The sequence below is a fragment of the Lissotriton helveticus genome, chromosome 2_1 (genome assembly GCF_964261635.1).
Source record: "Lissotriton helveticus chromosome 2_1, aLisHel1.1, whole genome shotgun sequence".
NCBI lineage: Eukaryota > Metazoa > Chordata > Amphibia > Caudata > Salamandridae > Lissotriton > Lissotriton helveticus.
In genome coordinates this window covers 787112670-787138099 of record NC_136059.1, presented here as the reverse complement: position 1 = coordinate 787138099, position 25430 = coordinate 787112670, and the positions used below count along the sequence as shown (strand labels likewise).

The following is a 25430-nucleotide window of genomic DNA, read 5'->3' as shown; positions in this document are numbered from 1 at the left end:
CTCCAAGTTACAGACACAATATGATCCCTATCTAGCACTACTCATAGCTATCTTTACACCGTGGCTTACATTATACCGTAAGCTTTTGCCATTTTGTTGCATGGCAAATTGCTTTATTTGACAATTTTCTTATTAATTTAACATTATACTATTGCAATCCCGCTTCTTCGAATGACAAGTGATGCAAATTCGCTCATGAAACATCAATTCAGAAAGTGATAAGTGAAGCACAAGAAACCAAAATGGTCAATCTATAGAAAAGGGGTAGGATAATTCATGCCAAGAGGGAAATCAACTTTTTGTCTAATCCCAAAGAATAGTGCAGTACTCCAAGTTTTGCAGCTAAAATTGCAAAGATAAGAACATTTCCTGCTCAAAACTGAATGCCCTCCGGAAGCATTGGCTTCCCCTCGGGGGACAGCAATAGCAATGCGCCTCCGGCTGATCCAATTCAATTACCTACATCAGGTCTATTATACGCGTGTTAGGCTGTGGAGGGCGTATTTGATAGCGTCCCCACGTTGTTGTCTATACGGTGATTGTGAAGTTCTGGCGGAGGGTACTGGCCCGTCTTGCTGAAGTTTTCGGTGGGAGCTCCCCATTTCCCCAAAATAGGTGCTGCTTCATATAATGGAAGAGGTTGGGGGAAAATATTTATAAGCGCCACCGGATGCGGTTGGGATGTACGCTTGCCAAACGAGACATCGCACAGAAGTGGAAGGCAGAGACCCCGCCCTCATTGTCAGCATGAAAAAATGGTCTTGTTTTTATCTGGGGCTGGTGGCTCTTATTTTTAAAGCGCGAGGGTGTCTGCACAAGCACTTTAAGATCTGGAGGAGGTGGGTGAATTATAGAGGCCTATACCTGGAGCCCCTCTCCGCGGGAGATGATGCGGTTCTGGGTTAATTTGGCAGGAATGTGGTACAGGGATCTCAAAGGTCCAGCGGGACTTGACATCTATGGGCGGTCAAAAACCCCGCTACTTATTGTGTGGTGAAAGGACAGTGCTTGGGGAGGGGGGGGGAGGGGGGTTTGTTCCTTTATTTCATTTTTATAAAATGCATATATTAAAAGTCAACGCAATATCCATCTTGTACTATGTAGCAGTCAGCCTCTGGGTTACAGAGCTCTGCATTGTATTTGATAATTGACGCAATAAACATGGTTTACAAAAAAAATAAAAAAAATAAATGCCCTCTCTAAAACGATCACTAAATGCCCAGGTGCCCACCTTCATTCATTGGCCAGTACAGTTTAAGGACATCTCCACAAATAAACTACTTGAGGTCATGTATAGTAGCTGCACATCTAGCTCCCCTGCTGATGTGCTTAGCCACAATGCTGAAATTATTTGGCCAAGTTCTTGCCCCTCATCTTGTGTCGTTATTTAACAGTTCTTTATAGCAAAGAGAAGCACCATTCTTCTGCAACTGCAGCCTTCCTGACCCAGAGTGACTTCAGCAACTCTTGCCCAATTTCACTTCTACCATACCATGGATAATTCTTGTAAAACTGTTTTTACTAGCTGAAAGCCTACCTCAATAGGTATATCAAAATGGATTTTTTCCATACAGGCTTCTGTCCGGGAAAAGCACCAAATCTACAGTAACAATTCTTGAAAGATCCATGCAGATAGGTGGATGGCAAGGTTGTCAAGCATTTGTTCAGATACAACTTTGGACAGCCTTCATCACCATTAAAAAACTTCTTGGGTACTAGAGACCCCACGCTTGAAAAGCCAACGTTTCTGGATCGAGAAGGAGCAAATTGTCACACTGCGCCCCTTTAAATCAGAGGCAAAAAAGACAAGCATTTACAATGCAATGGTTTCGCCTTTGGAAAAGTTAGAGCTATTGGCATTGCTCATGACATTTTTTTTTGTTTTTACTTATAAATAAATGGAATTGTTATTTACATTGCCAACAGCTCTCACAGCCCACACAGCCCTCACAGCCCTCACAGCCCTCACAGCCCTCACAGCCCTCACAGCCCTCACAGCCCTTACGGTACCTGTCAATCAATGTCCAATAGCTTAACAAGACCTTCTTCCTACTACTATCAAGTCAAGTGTTCACATCTTCAAAAATGTCTGGTGTCTGATCAATGCACACTCGCCCGAGTTGTCGTTGCTAGATACCTAAAAATGAGCTAGATTACCCCTACGGTGAAAAAGTCCACCCTTGTTCCCAACTTGTTGGTTAATTTCAGACGTGTTTCCAACCAACCCAAGCTATGTAGTCATTAAATACAGACTCTCAAAACAGCAAATTATGTATATTCATTAATGTGACGTACTAACGTGTAAACTATAATGCGTGTGTTTAATGTGTATGTTTACGTGTACATATTTTTTTTTTTAGTTTTGTAGAGCGCGTAGTCACCCATTGGGTATCCCAGCGCTAGACCTTGTTACTCACGAAGGGGTGTAGTCAGGAAAAATGCCAGTTTAGGGGAAGAGTAGAGTTTTAAGTGCTTTTCTGAACCGGAGGAGGTTGGGTTCTGTTCTGAGGCTCAAAGGGAGTGCATTCCACTTCTTACCAGTATTAACCGAGAAGCGGCGGCCACCTAAGCGGGCCTTTTTCACCTTCGGGATCGTAATGAGGTTTCCATGCTCCGAACGAAGCGCTCTCGTGGGTCTATAGGGGCTGATCCAGTTGTTAAGTATGGGAGGGCCGGTGTTGTGGAGAACCTTATGGGCAAGACAAAGGGCCTTGAAAATGACCCTTTCCCTAATAGGGAGCCAGTGCAGCTTCCTAAGTGCGGGCTTGGCAGATGATCTGGCCGGGGTGTTTGTAAGGAGTCGGGCTGCGGCATTTTGGGCTTTTTGTAGAGTTTGAAGAGTGGATTCTGGGGCGCCCAGGTAGATGGCATTGCTGTAATCCAGCCTGGATAGAATTAGGCCCTGGATCAGCATGAGCCGCGACTGGAAAGGTAGTAGTGGAATTACCTTCCTGCAAGACTTAAGTAGACCGTAGCATATGCCGGCTGTCTTTCTTGCCTGGGTCCTGAAGGTAAGGTCGGTCTCCAGCCACACTCCGAGACTTTTTACCTCCTTCTTGGGAGTGGGGGGTTCCCCCATGCAGGCGGGCCAGATGTTAGAGGGGAGGTTCATAGTTTTTTGTCCTAGGAGCAGGATCTCTGTCTTGGAGCCGTTTAGCTTCAAAGCGGAGTCACTCATCCACTGATGTACGTTGGAGAGGCAGTCGTGGAGATTGGAGGGCTCAAGCTTTGGGTGGGAGAGTGTCACCACCAGTTGTGTATCGTCAGCATAGCTGACGATAGTGACTCCGAAGGGTGAGACGAGTTCCTCCAGTGGGGCCATGTAGACGTTAAACAACGTGGGGCTCAGGGAAGAGCCCTGAGGCACACCACACTGGAGGGGGATGGAGGGGGAGCGGCTTTCGCCTTCCCATACTTGGTAGGAGCGTCGGGAGAGAAAGGACGATAGCCACTTCAGTGCTCTGCCCTTGACCCCAATATTCCCGAGACGGTGGGTTAGGACCTGGTGACTGACCGTGTCAAAGGCCGCACTTAGGTCTAGGAGGACCACTGCCACTGATCCTCCTGTGTCGATGATTTCCCTAGTTCTTTCTACTGCTACAAGGAGAGCAGTGTCCGTGCCCTGACCTGGTCTAAAGCCTGTCTGTGAGTCGTTGAGGAGATGGTTTGACTCGAGGTAGTGGGACAGCTTTTTATTCGCGAGTTTTTCGGCGATTTTACCTATCAAAGGGAGGAATGAAATAGGTCTGTAGTTGGAAAGGTCTGTGGGGTCGAGCGACGGTTTCTTGAGAAGCGCTTTGACGACAGCTTCCTTCCAATTAGAGGGGACCTCTCCCTGTTCCAGCGAGATATTAATCAGGGCTGTCAGTTGGGGAACTATGGTCTGCGGGATATTTTTAGCGAAACGTATGGGCACTGGGTCGCTAGGGGCTCCGCTCTTGGTTAAGGTGAGTATGGCCCTTACTTCCTCTTCTGTAACTGGGCCAAGTGACTCCAGAAAGGGTTTGTCGGCGGGGGGCTTCGGCTCCTTGGCTCTCTCTAAGGAGTCAGAATTGGCGGACGGGAGGGAGGCGAGAATTTTTTTAATTTTATCGTCGAAAAAGGTAGCCAGCTTGACGCATTTTTCCTCTGCTACTTTGGGGTCCATAGGTTTCTGAGGGGGGTCTGGGACATAGAGGAGTTCTTTAAGAATGGAGAAGGTCCCCTTGGATGAGCAGGAGGAACCTTTTATTTTTTCCTCATAATAAGTCCTTTTGGCGACTTGTAAGGCTAGTTTGTATGCTTTCATGGAGTAGTGATAGGCATTTTTCTCTTCGGTTGATTTGTTTTTTCTCCACGTGCGTTCTGACTTTTTGCATTGTTTTTTCAGGGCAGTGAGGGCAGGTGTGTACCAGGGAGCGGGGCTTATTCTTTTAACGTGTTTGAGAGTGCTGGTCAATGGAATGAAGCTATCTAGGGGTCGGACTAGCCAATCCATGAACTCTCTGTCCGCGGTGTTTGGGTCCGTGGACAAGGGGGCGATGGTATCACGTAATTTAGCCTCCCATTCCTCTGGTATTAACTTGTGCCATCGTCTGGCTTGTATCCTTGTTTTTTGTTTGAGCGCTGGTGTCATTTCGAGTGACCAGTGCATGGGGATCAGCATATGATCTGTCCAAGGCAGGGGAATGGGGTCTTGGGCGTACAGATTCCCGATGTTAGAGAATATAGGGTCCAGGAGTTGACCTTTCTCATGGGTGGCTTTGGGGTTTTGCAGATGGAGGTCAGCTGTAGCGAGATCCGCAAGCAGGTTTGCTGCGGCATTGTCCATGGAGTCCAGAAAGTGCATGTTGAGGTCCCCTAAGAGGAGGAAGTTGGAGACTGAGATAGTCTTGAGTAAGATATGATCCAGCAAAGTATTGGTGAATTCGCCTAGGGAACCTGGTGGCCGGTACACCAACAGTCCCGAAAGGGAAGTAGATGGTGAGATCTGGATTGTAAAGTGGCAATTCTCGCAGTCTTTAACAATTCCAGACTCGATTCTACATTTGAGGTGGTCTTTGTAGAGTATGGCTAGGCCGCCACCTCTACCGATCGGTCTATTTAGGCAACATATTTGGTAACCGGGGGGTGTTGCGTTAGCCACATCGAAGTCACTGTACGGGGTCAACCAAGTTTCCGTCAGAAATAATAAATCCAGCATTGAATCCTGGACGAGGATGTTGATTTCGTGGGCATGTTTTACTAAAGATCTGCAATTCAAAAGACCGAGCTGGAGTCCTTGATGGCGTTCCGTTTCCTTGGGTCTGTTGCAGAGAATGCATCCTACATAGGGGGTGTCCTCCTTGAGGACATATTTGCACTGGGGATGTTTTTCCAGGTTCCAGGCAAGCAGTGAACCTCTGGAATATGAGATGCGGTTTTGCAGATTGGGCATAGTGGCTGGGCCTAAGGCCGTCTGGGCCCGGACGGGCCCAGACGGTCTTGCCTTTGGCGCGCATTCGGCGCGCTGACGGCGCGCCCGCTGCGCCCGTCCGCTGCGCGTCCGGTGATTACACATCTTTTAAGTAAGAGGAAAGGGGCGGGTGGGCGTGGCCTAGGGTAGGCGTGGCCTCGAGTCCTCGCCGTCAATGGCGGCAGGCAAGTTACTTTTGGCAATTGTTTGTTGCAGCGAAGGTCGCTGTTTTAGGCGTTTCTATAGCCCGTTTCTGGTGGAGCCAGGCAGGTAAATGCAGATTAAAATCAATTATTTGGCGAAATGGTGACACAAGAAATACAAATTTTAAAATATGTATTTATTCTAGGACGTGTGTATTTTATCTGACCCTAGACACACACACGCACCTATACTTTTATACACACACGTGAGTGTATATTATTATTTACTTAAGTGCATGAATGGTTTGCTTAGCGCCGATAAGCATCCCCCTGCGCACTTCTATCCGCTTACCTCCCCAGATCATACTCGAATTGTTTCGCATTCTTACATATATTTCCTAGACAGTGAAGGAAAACACATACATAAAATATATAAAAGGGAAAATATACTAAGCCAAGTCAGTGTATACATTTGAAGATACACATTTGATATGTATTATTACTACATACGCACAAAACATACCGTTACCGGAAGTTCGCACTCTCACGCTCAGAAATGGCATTTGATCCTGCTTTCTGTGCTCAAAGCGTCGCTAGGAAGAGTTTGAAAAAAAATAGCCACAAATATGTTTTGTTTTTTTTATAGAAAAATATTGTACGTCATTTTAATTGTTTTAATGAATGATATTGGTATCCAATGGCTGCTAATGGTTCGTTTAAAGTCTCTGCCCAAAGCTGCCAGGGCCGCACATTAAAGTGTCACTGATTTCGGCAAATCTACCTGATTCTGAGCCGTGTAGTTGGAGCACGTGCAGGCCGGGGCACCTGCTGAGCACAGTGCACCTGCCGAGTGCCTCTGAGCCTGCATCACCGGCTCGCAGCGCTCGCTTGTGAAGGCATGTTCAGGGCTCGTGTCCCCACATGCCTCGTGCGGACACCGAATACTAGGTTCAGGAATCCACCCTCACACCTCGGGCTACTTCCATGCGTGCAGGGAAGAAAGAGGGCTGCTGCCTCCCATTTAGGAGCAAACTGTATTTATTCGCCAGAGTTTTGGTGTCGTTTGTCATCTACTCTCGGGCACATAACAGAGCGGATCCGCCGAAATAAAAGCGAATACAGCCATTTTGTATGTGTTGCAGTTAGAAGCATTTCATGAAATGTAACTTAGTGCATGCTTTGAGTACCTTAGTGGATCAGAGCACCTGCTGCAGATATTTGGGGTTCAGACTCAGAAGTTAAAACACCGACACATTCTTCCTTCCTTCGGTTACAATAAATTGAGTGACACTGAATTGGTTTTTAGCGCTTAGAGACCTTTCCGATTGTAGTATGCGCTGTACAAATGTGTATAGCTTTGCAATTTGGAGCTGGGCCTGATGGACTTTTAGCAGACATTGTCAAGTATTATGTTTTTTTGTGTATTGCGGTCACCGCCTGCACACACATCTCATATGTAACATGCACACACTGTGCAATGAACTGCATACATATTTCATACGTGTGCCTGCCTGTCAGTGATTATATCCATTGCGCAGTTTTACTACCGGGTGCATTTTTCATATGCAGAGTGTGTGCATGTACTCGCTTACAAGATAGTTGCACTTGATATGTGTATGTCTGTGTGCCTGTGGTGGACCGTACCCTCTTTTCGGGGGTGCAGGTGGAGGTACACACATGCATCTCATACGCAGTGCACGGCAGTGACTTGACTAGGTCTCCTCAATGCACCTGGTTGTACCCACATGTCATGTATAGGTCTTGGCGTGTCCCTATGTCGCCGGTGTTACATAGTTAAAACCCCATGTAGAGCGCTTAGTGAGCACGCTCTCAGTGCAATAGATTGTACACACATCACACATGCGCCACCTCGGGATGCTGCGGTAGTGCAAGCTTCCGGTTACCATATATGGAGTGCGGCTCCTCCGCTGTGCCTCACGTGCGACAGGCTCTGATGTGGGCTGTGGTTTCCACACACGCGGGGGTGGGGGCACCTGCGCCCTCCTGCACTTAGAGGAGACAGGCATTCAAATGTGCTCCCCTGAGCACTCTGCCCCGATTACCACTAGAGCAAACTCCCAGGGACGCGCGCGAAGATGTCCTCATGGGAACGTGTCACACCAGGACGCTCTTCCCTTGTGGATGGACCGGCAGAGGCGTTGCTCTGCTTTAAACCCTTTAAACTCCCAGTGTTGTGTTACAAGTTAGTGAAACGCTTGTATGATTTATCAATGGTTAATCCACGCTTCCCTGCTTATCACAGAGCTTAGTGAGAGGTGGCATGCACGACAGCTGACGGACTCTTCGTGTGTGACACAAACGTGAACCATGCGCATGTGAGACTTCACTGAATTACGAAGTACTGGAAGCTCGTTTTGTTGTATTTTATTATTGGGGAGACGGTGATTAATGCGTCTTAAACTAGGCCTATAGGGACACAATGTTATTCACTGGTCGGTCAAATTATTGACACTTCTTGTGGCAGCCACCCATCGGGTGTGCTCATTTTAAGGGCGGTCAGCTACAAATTAAAGTATTTGTGATTGTTGAACAGTATTGAGAGAGGTGGTGGTTGAAGGACCCCCGCTGAAAATGGCACTGATTTTATACAGAAGCTGCCTTTGTTCTGGATTTCTGCCTGAACTCTCATGTACTGCCTCATGGGGGCATTTCTATGTTTAGTATTGCACCCCTGCCCTGCTGACCCTTCAGGGCCGCGACCCGTCGTAGGCATGTGGAGGTGACAATGTGCATATCTCATGTACAAAGTATACAGAGGTGTCTAATGTGCATATCATGGGTAAAGGGCAACTAGCAGCGTCCAATGTGCCTACATGAGGGGCGGGGTCTCTAGTAGTAGTTAATGTGCCTACAGCAGTGTCTACTGCACATGCCATGTGCACAGAGTATTTAGAAATACCCTAGGTGCATTTCATGCACATTGAACCCTCGTGAGTTTCCAAAGTGGCTATCATGTGTGCAGTTTACAGCAGAAGCCATCACGCATCCATTACACTACCCCACCATTGTCTGCCTCCAATGTGCATCCGCATGTTAGAGGCTGCGATGGACCCTTTCACTGGGCAGGTTGTGGGTAAACAGATGACGTCATGTGTATGCTGCCTCCCTCCCTGCAAATATCCCGTCACCGCCGTCACGTGCTGCGTTTCCTTTTCACTGCCTGTCATACGCCAGCAGTGTCACGTTGTGACATGTGGGAACCCCTGAAGTCCATCCCGGGTCTGCTGCAGGTGATGGAGTCACAGCGGGCGCCCTCTGTGCACGCAGCGCCAAGGAGGGCAGAGCGCACTGTGTGCCTGAGGGCGGGTGACCCAGGGCTACAGGGGGCAAGCTGCCAATGTAGGCATCCACAGAACAGACACGAGCAGGCGGCGGAGGAGGGGGCGAGGGGCTGGGACGCCCAGCAGGCAGGAGATGTTCATATTCAGCTCTCAGGGTCTGTTTTGTTAGGAGGGTGGATGACCCAAAACACATGCAGGCGGCGATCCGCCAAGGTAGGCGCCAGCGGAACAGGCACCAGCAGGCGGGGGGCTGGCACTATTTACCTCAGCCCAGCAGGCGGGAGACTTTCATATGCAGCTGCCAGGAGACGGGGATTCTCTCTCTTGGGTGAAGAGGCCTGTGGAGAAATCAGTGGCAGCAACAAGGGTTGCAGTGAAAACGGCCTTCAACCCCAGTTTGGTAGTAAAAAGCAGACACATTAGGGGGCAGTGCCCCTCTCACAACCCTGACCCCGGTGTGACTGCACCTACTGCACTCTAGCTAGCTACAGCCCTGGAAGAATTTCAGAGAGTTGATTTGACTCTTCCTTGCACCAGCAGCCTCCTAAGAAATCTCTCAATTTAGTGCTCAGTCCAAACCACTCATCGAGGAGGTCAAAGAGTGCAGGGAGCGATCTACAAGTTAATATATGGCAAATATACATTATTTACCCCTTGTCTAGTGTGAAATTCAATGAATACCAGTCAAGAACCAAGAACAGGATGATATCAGTCCTGGTTTTAGTTCTTGTAGTATTAAACAAAAAGGGCCATGTCCATTGATAAATAATAATAAATGCTGCGCCTCTCTAAGAAGTTTGTTTACTTGCCCTTATAAATATTGCCAGAAACTGCTGGCGCTGCATCTGGGCGGAGCTTATTCCGTGACGTGACTAGTCTCACTGCCAAAATTCTTTCCTCTGACTGTGATTGGACGTATTCCTTTTCGACCAGATGACATGTCTCATTTATTCTGCTTTGCTCTTACCTCAAAAACCCTGCAAGATGGGACAAAAAGTTAAGCGCTCGCCGCTAACCTGCATTATTTGCAAGTCACAACATCGAATCAGACAAGCCCAAATCAGCCAGGGTTGGCAAAATACATGTCATTTAAAAGAGCAATACTAACTCGTTAAGTACAGCGCTTAGAATCTGCAGAAAAAGAGCTGAATAAACAATCAGTTATTATTACATATAAAGCGAATGTAGACGGCAGGGTTCATCTTTTAAGACCTACACTATTATTGCCTTGTTCATTATTTTCATGACTATTATTTATACTTTTTTTAAAGCTCTGCGTGTCTACTTTTGGTCACTTCATCAGAACGCTAACACGTTTGTGGTTATGCAAGCCTCTTTTATTAAGTAAAAAAGACCCTGCGGCCCTAAGAGCTGGAGTTACTGCCAGAGGCGAGAACAGGTCGAGCTTTAAAGGCCCTAATTGCCGGCCACACAGTCGTCAGATTTCCACAAATTTCGAGTCGAAGATTTTCAGCTCCAGAGGGCGCGGCGCTTGGGAACTGGGGCTGATTAGGCGCTAGTAATGTAACCACTTTGTATGAAAGGGTAATCAGCACAGATTTAGAGAGGAGGCCCACCCTAAAAGCAGCAGAGAGACAAACACCGCGATGGGTCGTCGCGAGTTTACTGAAAACGCGCCCAGAGATAATCTCTCAGCAGGACCAGGCTTGCAAGCGATTGCTATCCAAACACTTTCGGATACACCTCAAATGTCAACCCTTACTAAACTCAGGGTTTAAATCCGGCTTTTGATCATTACATCATTGTGGCGGGCCCGACCTGTAGAACCAAGATGGCGAGGACGTCTTGTGCACTGTTTTTGGAGTTAATTTGCCGCTTCGCCGTACAATGCGCTGAATGATGCACTTAAGAACCCACTTTATGCTGTGGAGGTTAACTTTAAAAAAAACACGCGCAAGTTCATTTCGTCTAACAAGCCCAAAATGATTGCCATGAAAGCAGTGCATTTCGGGCACATTACCTTAACAAGCACTCACCTGGGGAACAACAGAGGCCCAGCACGGAGCGGGCATTTCGGGGACCCCGCCCACGGCAGCGTTAATTTGCACTTGGAAAAACATGAAGCACACGGGGGCGGGAACGGACAGCGGGAGGGGGGTCGGGAAGGCTTCCTCCGTTGGCGGTGGGGCAGGAACGGACAGGGGGGGGGGGGGGGTCGGGAAGGGCGAAAACGTCAAAATACATAAACTTAAAAAGTGAAAACACATTAATAAACAAAATGCTCCTTACCTGATTGCCTCGTGGGAACTCGAATCTTGCAGCCAACTCCAACAACAAACACTTGTGAAAAGACGAAAACAGGCCGACTAAAAAAAAAAAAAAATAACACACACCCACCGCCGCGATGACGATCCGAAGTGGGTGGAGAGCGAAAAAATCGCGTGAACGCCCCCGAATCTGGTCCGGCCTTGACGGACAGATCCGGCACCCAATGGCTAGCCTCCATTTATGGAGCTAGCCAATGGGAGCCGGGGGACGTTCCGCAAGTCCTTATTGTAATCAATGGATTTCGCCTGAGCCAAAAAGCTGCGCAGAGCGCAGCCTTCGGCAGGCGAAACCCAATAAACTGCAGCATGCCCAGACCTCGGTCCTTTCTGCACTCTTAGTCAACATCTTTTAATGGTCCTTGACCAAACTACTGTACTCCCTTGGTTGTAAGCAGATGACTCCCTGCTCATCTTTAGGCTTATCACCATAAAGTCATGCACCAGAACAGTCGTGGCTCTTAAGAAGTCTTTCATTTAAGTCATTGTAACATTCTGCGGAGGGATGACATGTACATTCCTAGAAACTACTGATAAAAAGGAATCCATGGACGGGCCTGATGCAGTGGGTTGTCCTCAAGTGCCAGACAAAACAGATTGCAACCAATTTACTTTGTTGCCAATTGGTCACTGGAGGTAAATGTATCAAAAGTTACTAGTACACGCGTTTGTCTTTCAATACCATGGTGCCACTACCGAATGCAACCGTCACTCACGTACCAAGGCTCGATAGGCGGTATATCTTGATTCCCCGCCTTGTTAGCAACATGACAGCATCATCATAGGGTTTGATTGTATGCTTCCTCCACATGGAGATAAACCACTGGTTAGTACAGTAGTGATTTAGTGACCAAAAATGGGAGTGTGCAATTAAAAAGGCTTCATAACCTGCGTTGATAATTTTAATTGGTGCTGGAAGGAATGCCTGGTTAAAAAGATTAGGCGTGCATAGGAAGCTTGATTATGGGGCTTCCGCACTGAGTTATGTCCATAAAAAGGTCGACATGTTTAAGCCACAAGTTGCCCGCAAAGGTCAAGTTGGCTTTCTTCAGTACCTAGTATCTCTATTGTAAGTAGAGGGAAGAAAAAGTGACCTTGAGCATTAGGTCGGATTCATAGAATGATTTTTCTAGAATTAGGAAAGGCCATAAAGTACCTTTTTTTAGGGGATCAGTAATCGCCTCTTCGGGCGTGCTGAGAGTTGCCGGACCTGCTCCTTGGTAGTTTCTTGTGCTGTCTCTGCCTCTCAGTCCCCGGGGACTGAGAGGCATTAAATTACCAGTCTGCTGGCACACTACGCTAAGCAAAGATTTTTAGTTTACGTGTTTTTAAGCCTTGCCCTAATTACACTGGCCACCCCACCCCCGTTTTTTCATCGCACTAAAAACACTGCACTTCAGATGAAAAAAAAGCTTCAGAGTACGATCTACGTCAAGGGTAGGGTAGGGAAGGTCACAAGACATTTAGCTGGTGTTTACGTGTCCGCTGCTGGTACCCTAAGATGGGAGAAATCGTTGTATAATTTCCCTTCGGCATTTACGAGTCTGGTGTTAGCCCTTTTGATTTTGGTAAAATGTATATACACACACACACGTAGTGCCTTAATGTATCTTTAAGCCCGTCTGCTTAATCTGTAGGGTTAGGTCAGTCACTACTTGTTTGGGAAAGACCTCTAAATGTGTAGAGAATAAGTTGCCAGTCTAGCAAAGGACGCACCATTGCCATAATTTCAGATGGAACATCCACGGGCTAAATAAATCAGGCCTTGTTAAAGATACAGGCATTAGGTGGAATTTTGTTTCCGTATTCGAATATCCTATCTGAACAATGAGGTGTTATATTGCCGATGTGGGGTTAGCTTTTTTTGGGATTACAGACAAACATTTGCAATGCAATAGGTCTCGCATTTACGCTAGTTTAAGCTATCACCATTGCAAATAACAATGCCTTTTGTTTTAAAAACATAAATAAAAGGCATTGTCATTTACAATACCAATAGCTTAAACTCAAGTAACTGCGAGACCTATTAACTTTTCCTTCTTCCCCACCCCCTTTCTGATAAAAAGCAAACAGCCACTACCAAATATTCAGACCCTTCCAGGCAGACCCCTGCGACCTCTGAAGAATTCTGTGCAAATTACTCAATTTCCACACCCAGCGCTATTAGACAGGTCAAGCACCCCACTGCACAAGGATTAGTTAGCAATTATGGTCAGATAATTTTAAGTATTGGCGGAGTTAAACCCATTGAACAGACATAGGACAAAGACAGACACTCCCCCATGCACGTTCCTGCTCCACACTGACACTGAATGGGAGCACTGATGGGGCAAATGTAGTAGTTCACTAATGGGTACTGTGTAGAGTAAACATGTTCACAGCTCTTCCAAAATCCTTATGGGACAGGTTTCTATAGTTCTACATTCTGTACTCCCTCAGAGAGGTGGAGAAAGGGGGCGTAGCCTGCAAACACCTCTCAGCAATCCCACTGTGTGGTGCTTACTGGAGGTAACAGGGAGACTAGTTGGCCCTTAAGGAGCCCCAGCAGCGAAGGGGACTTCATCCCCCAACCAAGAGCGCACCAGGAGGCACGTTTGCAGACTGGTGGATAAAGGGGGCCTGGCCTGCGATCAGAACTCAGCAATCCTGCTGTGTGGGACTTACTGGAGGTTAACAGGAGGAGTAGTTGGCCTCTAAGGACGTCCTTGGGGCGTGACTACCCCTCCTGTTACCGCTGATAGGTCCCACACAGCAGGATTGCTGAGAAGTTGTCAGAGACCACGTCCCCTTTCTCCACCACTCTGCACATGTGCCTCCCAGTGCACTACTAGTTGGGGAATAAAGTCTCCTTGGCTTCAGAGGGTCCTTAAGGGCCAACTAGTCGTGCGTTACCATGAGGTTGGTTTCGCGCAAGCTGCTTGATCAGTGCTCTGTTTAAAACAAACGATTTTAAGTTTGCTATTATTATTGTATTGAGCACTTGCATATTGAAACTCACCTCTGCCTCACCTGTTGCTACTCTTTTCCCCCTACCCCGGTCCACCGCAGGCTTTGCCGGATTCTTGTGGAGGGTAGTGTGGGTGTGCTCTCGGTTTTTTCCCCACTTCCGGGTACGAGGGTGGAGTCCGGGGTTAGCGGGCTAGTGTACTTAAGCGCATAAACTTCACGACGCGCCGCTGGCGCACCAAAGACGCGCCAAAGGCAAGCCCATCTGTGCCCGTCCGCGCCTGGCGCCAGTTGTGCTGCCGGTTGCTCCTCCATCCCTCGGCGCCACTGGTCTAGGTCGCAGCTGGACTCCATCCACTCCGGATCACCGGCCGACCCCTGCCCTCACCACGTCTTCAACAAGGCCGACGCTGTCATCGCACCCCACCTGCGAGACATCATCAACACATCCTTCGACACCGCCACCTTCCCTGAGAGCTGGAAGCACGCCGAACTCAGCGCCCTACTCAAGAAACCGACAGCGGACCTCACCGACCTCAAGAATTACCGCCCCATCTCGCTCCTCCCGTTTCCAGCCAAAGTCATCGAGAAGACCGTCAACAAGCAGATGGCCGCCTTCCTCGAGACGAACGGATCCCTCGACCCCTCACAGTCCGGCTTCCGAGCCAACCACAGCACCGAGACCGCCCTCATCGCCGCCACCGATGACATCCGAGCCCTGATGGACAATGGAGAAACAGCGGCCCTCATCCTCCTAGACCTCTCCGCGGCATTCGACACTGTCTGCCACCGCACCCTAGTGCAGCGCCTCAGCGACGTCGGAATTCAGGAGAAGGCACTGGAATGGATCATCTCCTTCCTCGACGGAAGAACACAGAGTCCGCCTGCCACCGTACAAGTCAGAGGCCTCCGAAGTCATCTGCGGCGTCCCCCAAGGATCATCTCTGAGCCCCACCCTCTTCAACGTCTACATGAGCCCCCTCGCGGCCATCGTACGCAAACACAACCTCAGCATAATCTCCTACGCCGACGACACCCAGCTGATCCTCTCCCTGACCAACGACCCCGCCGCCGCCAGAGCCAACCTGCACGAAGGGATGAAAGAGGTAGCCGAGTGGATGACGACCAGCCGCCTGAAACTGAACTCAGACAAGACGGAGGTCCTCATCCTGGGCTCTTCACCCTCCGCCTGGGACGACTCCTGGTGGCCACCCGCCCTGGGCACCGCACCCAAACCGACAGACCACGCACGCAACCTGGGATTCATCCTGGACTCCTCCCTCTCCATGACCAGACAAGTCAACGCCGTCTCCTCGTCGTGCTTCAACATCCTGCGCATGCTACGAAAGATCTTCTGGTGGATCCCCACCGAGACCAGGAAGACCGTCACCCAGGCCCTCGTCACCAGCCGTCTGGACTACGGCAACGCCCTATACGCCGGTACCACCGCCAAGCTCCAGAAGAGACTCCAGCGGATCCAGAACGCCTCAGCCAGACTCATCCTCGACATCCCACGAACCAGCCACATCTCCGGACATCTGAGAGACCTTCACTGGCTCCCCGTCAACAAAAGAATCACCTTCCGCCTCCTCACCCACGCACACAAAGCTCTACACGATCAAGGCCCGAGCTACCTCAACAGCCGAGTCAACTTCTACGCTCCCAAACGCCACCTCCGATCAGCCAACCACGCCCTCGCCGCCGTCCCCCGCATCCGAAGAGCCACTACAGGAGGAAGGTCCTTCTCCTACCTGGCCGCCAAGACCTGGAACTCCCTCCCGACCGACCTGCGCCTGACCCAAGACCACCTCTCCTTCAGGAAGAAGCTGAAGACCTGGCTGTTCGAGCAGTAGCGGCACCCCCCCACCGCTGGGACCTTCACGGCAGGTTTGCTCAATTGTCGCTCTCTCCCGCGCCATTCAAGTGATATCTGGTTACTGCTTTCCACTAATGCCTGGGATATGCTGCTTCTCACAGAGACATGGATTAAGGATTTCTCAAATCCTGATATTAATCTGGCCATTCCCCCTGGCTACCGTCTAATGGGTGAGGGTACAAAAATGGGTGGAGGAATTGCTGTTATTCTACTATCCCATTTAAACATCACCACTAGGAAAATTGCTAACATAGGTCTTATTGAAGCGATGTATTTTTCTATACTGGATGCCTCCACTGCCATCTTCTCAGGCGTCCTGGTCTACAATCCCCCAGGTGTTTTGCCATCTTCACTTGCTGCTTTTTTGGCCACAATTGCGGATCTATCGCTAAAGCATCCCCACTTTACAGTGTTAGGTGACTTTAATCTTCACGTAGATGTGGGCACATGTTCACGAGCTAGCAATTTTCTGGATACAATGCTCGGCCTTAATCTTACTCAGCTGGTACGGGGCCCCACACATTTAGCAGGCCATACTCTTGATCTTGTTTTTTCGAACCATCCCGGCCTTATTACATTACCTTCTCTACCCCTCACTTGGTCGGATCATTACCTAATCCCTTTTGAGTTGACCGTGCCACTGCCTCCTGGCGTTCCATCTAAAATCAGGGACCATGGTAGAAAATGGCACAAGGTCACCTGTAATGCCCTTGATCCTATCTTCCCCAACGTTATAGGGCAGCCCTCCAACGATCTAAACATTGACGTATCCAAATGTAACTCTTGTCTCATCCTCGATCGATCTAATTACCCCTATGCTACCACTCACCTCTTTAAGATCTAAGCCCTCGGCCCCATGGTTCTCATCGGAACTGCGGGAGGAAAGAAGTAGGTGCAAAAAATTGGAACGCATTTGGCAACGGTCATATGATCCGACCGCCAAAACTATCTATAGAACTGCCCTCAAGTACTTCCACAAACTCAAACGCATTACTATGAAGGATCATTTTGTAGAGAAAATTAAGGCTGCTGAAAATTCATCAAAGACCTTATTTAACATTATTAAAGAATTTTCAAACCCCCCCAGCCTTGGCATGCCCCATTGTCCCTAGTCAGTCCCTTTGCGATGGTCTCTCGGATTTCTTTCACGAGAAAATCATCAATATCACGGCCACATTTAATCAGAATAGGGTTCCTTTAATGCCTGATCTCAAAACCACTCATGAGGATACTTTTGTTTCATTTAAACCCCTAACTGCGGAATATGCGCTGACTTTGCTATACCGGTGCAAATTGGGGTCTCCTCTTGGCCCGGCCCCTGCACAGGTATTGAGTAATCTTGCTCCCCTGTTGATCAATCCGCTTCTTGAGATCTGGAACTCCTCATTACTCTCTGGCCTATTTCCCTTTTTATGGAAACAGGCCATGGTGATTCCAATTCTTAAAAAGGCAGATGCTGACCCGTCACTCTTCAGGAACTATCGGCCTATCTCACTCCTCTCTAAGCCAGCGAAAATCCTAGAGAAAGTGGTGCAGGAGCAACTCGCGGAATATCTGGAATCTAAACAACTTCTACACGATTCCCAGTCTGGCTTTAGGCCGGGCTTCAGCACGGAGTCTGCACTACTGGAGGTGTCGGAGTCCATTCGTGAGTGCGTGGATGCTGGCGAGGAGGCCATGTTGGTCCTCCTCGACCTATCCACGGCTTTTGATACCGTTTCGCATGACATCCTATTGGACCGCCTACGCGATATTGGTATTAGGGGGGGGACGCCACTGGCATGGGTGAGATCTTTTCTGAGGGACAGATCTCAGCAGGTTTTTCTCCGGCCTTATGTTTCCGCTGAGAAACTGCTGCTATGTGGCGTTCCGCAGGGCTCTGCACTTAGCCCCTTATTTTTTAATGTCTACCTGGCCCCCTTGGAACACTTTGGGTGGGCTCTTAATCAGCAAGGCTGAGCCAGAATTATGAATCAACAAAAAACAAATGCCTATACTGATATTGTTTAACAAGGATTTTGCCACCAGAGCAAAGAATGTTTATCCAAGCTGGGAAGTGCTTATAAGTAGCCTTTTATTAAATTGTCTTGATCCAAAAAACACAGGGGTATATTTGTATTAGTCATATACATTTGAGAACAAAAGCAACACTTTTACATACACTAAATACAATACGGACAAAAAAAGGGGGTGAATAGATTCTTTAAAAACAATTCAACAAACATACCAAAGTCAGTCGTATCACAATCATACCTTACCATTCATACATGGAAAACATCAACATCTCAAGCTGATACTTGATTTCTTTGAGTAATTTGTAATTTGGAATTATACTTGTAAATATTATTGTGTATATAAATTGTATAGATTGCAGCAGACCTAATACATTACATGATTGTTTATCTGTTTACTTAATCGTGTATGTATTTGTTTTTGTATGTTTTCCATGTATGAATGGTAAGGTATGATTGTGATACGACTGACTTTGGTATGTTTGTTGAATTGTTTTTAAAGAATCTATTCACCCCCTTTTTTTGTCCGTATTGTATTTAGTGTATGTAAAAGTGTTGCTTTTGTTCTCAAATGTATATGACTAATACAAATATACCCCTGTGTTTTTTGGATCAAGACAATTTAATAAAAGGCTACTTATAAGCACTTCCCAGCTTGGATAAACATTCTTTGCTCTGGTGGCAAAATCCTTGTTAAACAATATCAGTATAGGCATTTGTTTTTTGTTGATTCATACCTGGCCCCCTTGGCAGAAGTGGTGGAATCCTGGGGGGGTCAGAGTGATCTCTTATGCGGATGACACTCAGCTCGTGTTTTCATTTAGAGACCACTCGGACGGCAACTTGTCCAACTTCCGACGTTGCCTTGTTAACATCTCCTCCTGGATGACTACCAATAACCTGAAACTCAATACGGATAAGACGGAGGTTTTATTCTTCAATCAAAAATTCCCTCCCCCTGCTAAGTTGTGGTGGCCTGCGGAACTAAACCCTCCCCCAGTTCCAGTCCAAACCGCGCGCAACCTGGCTTTTCAATTTGATAATGATTTGTCCTGTAAAACCCAAATTAACAAAGTTTCAGCAGCATGTTTCGATAAACTTCGCATGATCAAGAAAATCTTTCCTTTCCTTCCGCTTGACTCGCGGAGGACTGTGGTTCATGCATTAATTACTTCCCATTTGGATTATGCGAACAGCTTGTATGTAGGAGCCCCGGCCCACTTGATTAAACGGCTGCAGATTGTGCAGAATGCCGCAGCCAGGCTGATTTGTAACATCCCATATCGCCATTCTATCACACCGTATCTAGCTAAACGCTCGCCCGCTCACATTCCCCACATGCCACCACCTAGCATACTTGCCATCACTAAGCCTGGAAACCAATACATTAGCCAATGGTTTGTCCCCCAAGGCCATCATTCTTATAGACCGCGAAAACGCTACCAATGATGGTCCTGGGCTTGGTTTGCTCAGCCCCCACGGTTCCCATATAATCCGAACACTGACGTGAGCACGCTCTCTTTTGCCTGCTTGTGCTGCGGTGACAGACAGAGTGTCGTCATCGATTTTACTACAAACTCATTGCTCGAGCAGAGGAGTACTCCTGACACTCGACGTGGTGTCACTACTGCTGCCGCCCAGCCACAACACCACAGACCCAGCGAAACCGCAGCCTTTGAAGACACGACAAAAGACGACAGAAGCAAAAGTAAGAGAAGCCGTCACAACATCAGACTCCGCTGTAAATTGTATATGCATGATGCTATTTTTTCCTCCATCATATGGCTCTCCTACCCCTCATTGGTTTTAAATTGTATGCACATAGTATAAAAGTTTCTATCTGCGTCACGAGGTCCTAAACACCTCTAATTTTATAAATAATGCATCCATACATTTCTGTGTCGTATTTCTGTACTACGCCATGTGCTTAGGCCTCTATCGTTATTAATTGTGCGTCCATGATGATTTTTTTTCTGCATCACAAGGCCGTCCCAGGCAGGCCTGGACTGGCCGTTGCGGGCACAGGCAATCCCCCATAGCTGCAAAATCGACCCTGAGAGGTGGTCGCAGGCCACAACCCCTTTCTCCACCACTCTGCAAACAGGACCTTCGGGGCCAAGAAGTCCTCCTGGTACATGCTGTAAGCCCTAAGCAGCGGAATTCCTGAGAGCTGGTCATTGGCTCGACCCCTTTTATCCACCACTCTCCAAACGCGACTGCGTGTTAAAAAAAACCTTAGAAAGTCACAAAATAACCAAAGGTTACAGGAACACTAAAGGTAGGAATTAGCATTTAAAAAACCTGAGGTTACAGGAACATTATAGTTAAGCTGACATTTCACTTTTACAAAACCTGTGAAATTCAGCAGTTATAGTTAGCTGAGCTAATTATAACTTGAGCCCCCGCAATGCACTGCTGATGAGGTCACATATTACATCACTCATTACATGGTCAGTGATACTTTAATCCCAAACATAGTACACTATATATAGTTTTAAAACCACATCAGTGACTAATTATGTGGCCATTTTAGTGTAAAATCTGCAGAATGCAAATTTCACTGTGCTGCTACTTTATGGTTTAGTTATCTATTTATAAAAAGTGATCATTTTTACACGATTTAAGAAACATTCCTGCCCCCGCCCTGATGACAATGCAGTCAATGATCTAAGAGGCCTTTGAGTGGTCAGCAGTATCCTTTATGTGGCTAGATTTGTATTCTATTTGGAGTGAATGTTTAGATTATTAAATCAAACAAAATAGTTTTCTGTACAGCAGACATGCTGAACTCATGTATTTAAAGGTGCTTTCATATGTGATAAAGAAGAAAATGCCATCTAAATAAATTACAATACTTGCCCGGGATCACATAATTTGCAACCAGTTTATGGGTTAAGAGCATTAGAATTAGGTTGAGTAGATTTTTTTAAGTCACTAGACCTGCAGGTCTAATAACATTTTTAGGATTTTTTGAGTCCTGCTGTGCACACTATACCTTACTTTGCTATAGTATATACAAAGCCAGCTTCCTACATTATTTAAGAGATTTGATCTCAAATAAACAAAAAGTATGTATTTGCAAGTCTTAATCATATTTTCTGATCGCATTTGTTGTCATATTTACATCTTTCGGTGGCTCCTCAGCTTGTGCTTAGGCTATTACAGCCAAGCCACATGGCTATTACAGCCAAGACACATGGTTCAGCTCACCCAAAAGCTGTCCATATTCCAGCCAGAACTTAGTGTCTCCTACACCCTTGTGAATAAGGGATAGCTCAAAGACCCAGCAAGTAGATTATACATGCAAGTTTAATAAAATCAAAATGTATTTGTTAACACTAGACTTTAACTGGTAGAGTTATGCACAGCATGTCCCTGGTTTATCATCAGATTTTATAAAAACGCAGACATAGTCCAGATGGACATCAGACACTTGTCAAATGAAGTAGCCTCTACAATTAGTTACCATAAATACACACTCTGCACGCAGAAATATCCTAAGTCTGCAACAGGCTGAAATTTTGAGCATCCCAAAAGTTATACCAAACAAACGCACTGGCAACCTCATACAAACCATACACATCTATAAAATGTCTACTTTTACCAAGGTTTAAAAGGCAAAGCGCCAATAAAAACTGAATCTAAAACCGGGTGGCGGTGGGGGGGGGGGGGAACAGGCCAACATGTCAGATAATGTTGGCGCATACAGACGTCATATTACGTGTATTTATAACATTTGTAACACGCAGTATCACTCGCGATGGCACCTGTGTGCCAAGACAAATGTGTTAAGCTCCTGTCCAAAGGCTAACAAAACTGAACAAGACTCGTGAAATAGAACGGATGCAGTCTGGGGTATGCAAATCTTGCAATATGAATAATCATCCAATAAAGTGCTGCTCGGAAAGGAGTTTTCTGTGCAATTCTTCCCGCAAAACCAATACCTCTCTCGGTCCGCCGGGGAACGGCTGAGGTACGCCATGCCGCTGACCACACAGTACCACAGGTGCCAGCCGGTTCGCCAACCTCTCGCTGTCTTTACTCAGTACATACGACAACCCTTAGCACACGGTGAATGGAAAGTAAAGATGATTGGGCAATGAAGCTCTGACCATTAAAGGCCGTACGTCAACGTAGTGACGCAAGTCGCACGGAGCGTTGAGCGACACATCGGAGAACACGTTTGCCTACTAAGGCGGAAACTCGGGAAGAAGTAGAAATAGGACAACTCTGCTATGATGCACACCTACTCGCTTTACACATTTCCAGGAGCAGCGATAGCTTCTAAATTACTAGATTTACAATGTATCAAGACATTTTCTTCGTATGATATATTGTTCGCTTTGAAGTAAACGTATGAACCCCATTGAGCGTCTTACTTGTAAATGTAATAGTGCGTTGTATCAAGCAATTCATTTATTTTAGATGGTTCGCCTACTTTTTTTTCACCAGAAAATCAATTTCTGTAAAATCTTATCGGCATTGCGTTTGAGATGAAGCGAGCCCGTGTCCTCCAAGATGGCAGCCAGAATTGCATATTTCGGAAATCTGCTTGGAGAAGGATTGCTAGCTGGGACATGAGAATATGATTTATATTATATCCTGTACTGTTTTACTTGACCACTAGGTGATGATAGTTGACCGTTATTTATATTGTTACTCCATTACAAAGTGAATTACTTTTTTTTTTTTATTGTACTGCAGTATTTATATTATGAGGGGCGCTGAAGCGCTTGCCTACATGGGTAGCACGCTACATTTTGTAAGATGTTTGGTTGGCAGGATATTGGTTATTTATTTATTTTATTTATTTATGCGTTTTTATATAGCACAGACTTTACCCGAAGGCGTCAGAGCACTTCACAATAGGAACAGAAAATTGCAGGTGAACAACTTAAAAAGAAAACGTTAAGTTACATGAGGTAAAAGTGACAATTGTGAGCAAACAAAATACAAGAAGTAGCAAACAGTGCATTACAGGAGGAAAAAGTGACAAGTGTGCAGGTTACAAGAGAAAACAAAGTACAATTAGAGGTAAAATACTGCAATATATGCTTCTATGTCGTGGGTGCTGATAATTGCGGTTTGGTTATTATGTTATAGGACAAAGTGCTTAGCAGTGCAGTCGATGATGAAGTATGAGAATCAGACATGCTGTTTTATGGTTTTGGTCCCTTTTTAGGTCTCGACTACGCAGGGCACATGCGCTGTAAAGGAGGGCCTTTAGCCGTCGCTCTGCTCTTTTTGGAAGCACATACTCGTGCTTGTGGCGGCATCCACCTTGCGGGAGCAAGCAGGAGCGTGCCACAAGCACGAGCATGAGCTTCCAAACTAAGCAGACTGTGCACTCCACACACCACTCCCAGGAAGGTTTTAGACATTCATTGAGAGTTTTGTTGCCCTCTGCTGCCCTCCGGTGGTAGTTTCATGAATCGCAATTTGCTGTTTATATATAGCTAACACTGGCTGCCAGCCGTGGCCTGGCTGTGACCAAGTGTGTGTTTCTGTGCCCTTCTTTACGTTTGCAGTTTATTTCTCAAAACTGCCGGGGGTAATTTAAAACAGGTTTCTGGCAGTCATAAGCTGTCGGCTATGTTGTATGGGAGATTACTGTGCCAGCCTCAGCCTGTGAAGATAATGCAAAATGGTGCCCAACGGCACGCCCGCGAGTCAGCTGAGACTGTGTGACACTTAGGCAGCAGAGATGGCTCAGTATGTAACTTGTTCATGTTGGGCCCTCCCACGTCCTTTCTGTTGAGCTTGGTCCCACATGGACAGAGAGACCATGTCTGGTGCTTTGCAGCAGTTTTAAGATCTTCCTGGAGTTTCTTGTTGCTCAAATGGGGGCAGTTTCTAATATTAATATGGTTCTCTCGTCTTTATTGTTTGATTTTGCTTGCAAGAAAGTGTCACTCATAGCCGTTGAAATGTCACTCATAATTGCACTAAAATTATGAAACTGTCACGCATAGCAATCTGCAACCTTTGCAACTATGAATTTGCTAGCGACCACTCCATACAAGTGCATCTGCAGGCCGTCTTCTCTCCTCCTGGCATGTTAATCCACCACCTTTGCCTGTTGCAGTTGTTTTTAACAACCCCCAATGCCTGCTTTTAACCCACTATGTTTCCCTCTCTGCTCTTTGTTGTTTTACCCACCCACCTGCTTCAGCCACTTTCCTCAACCTCCCTTGTGACCCCCCCACCCCCACCCTGCTCCCTCATCTCTTTTTTTAGCTCCATTAAGGACCTTTTTGGGGTGGGCGCTTTTATGTAGGGCAAATCGATCCGAAGGTATTGGAGTGCTTTACATGAGCCACACTTACCTTACTTAGCAAACACTCCATTCGAGTGCATCTGCAGGTCTTCTTATCTCCTCTTCGGTGTGATAACCCACCATTCCTCGCCCGCCGCTGTTGCTTTTAACCCACCATGTCCTCCTCCCTGTCCTTTGTTGTTTTCTGCAGGGCACTCCTGAAGGAGCTGCTCTCTGACAGGCATCAACGTAAGACACTGAAACTTATGATTAGCAAGCACTAGCACTCCAGGTTCCTGCAATGAATTCCAAGTGTATTTAAGCTGTGCAGTATGTCTAAAAAGTAGAGCCGTGTCACAGCGCTTTTTTATTTATTTACTTGAAGCGTGTTGGACAGCAGCTTACACTGCTGTACAGCATGTCTAAAAAACATTGACAAAGCCAATAGAGCTCGCATTCTGAAAAACATTGACAAAGCCAATAGAGCTCGCATAGGCGGAACCTATTGGCTTTGCCATTGCTTGTTAGTATATCTTATAATGTAGTCTGCTCAGCTGGTTAGGGCACTGGGTTGACAAATCTGAGATTTTCTGTATAGTTGTGGTCCTGTGCTAGCATAGTTAAGGGGGGAGAGAAGTGGAGTGATCTGTTGGGATTGGCATTGTTATGGTCATCCCATATCTGAGTATAAGAACAAAAACAATGGCAGAAAGGGATATTTAAAAGTTGCACCACCTCATTATACACAATTCGTAAATACACTTTTTAGTCAAAGTTTCCCACCTCACTGATCTTCTGCCAACAGACCACACATTTACAATACACTTAAAAAAGCACAGAGAGGCAACATAAACATATCAAATTGCACAAATGCACAAACAGATGAATCAATCCGGACTTTTCGAATGATGTTAGATATGATCCTTTAATGGAATCTTGGACCACAAATGACATAGAATGATGCAAACGTGCACCAGAAGCGCAGCGAACGTGTTTCACCCCAAATAGGGCTTCCTCAGGGCATTTATCAAATAGCTCCACTCTTATGTAGGTCACAAAAGTATCCGGATCAATACTTCAAATACTTTAGAATTTGGTGCATCTCCATTCCATAAAAACAAATATTCTTAGTGGCGACCTTTCAGTCTGTCTCCCAATTTAAATAGAGAGTCCGTA

At 46.7% G+C, this 25430-nt stretch overlaps 1 protein-coding gene across 1 annotated transcript in view; it reads right to left on the bottom strand.

The window, feature by feature from the left end:
- Positions 1-22133, bottom strand: part of SRP19 (signal recognition particle 19) — a 75491-nt gene extending 53358 nt beyond the window's left edge. Inside the window, exon 1 of the mRNA XM_078675511.1 lies at positions 21943-22133. Coding sequence (XP_078531637.1) covers positions 21943-21980 — 38 coding nt within the window. The 5' untranslated portion in view covers positions 21981-22133. The remainder of the gene's footprint in view (positions 1-21942) is intronic.
- Positions 22134-25430: the final 3297 nt, after the last annotated feature.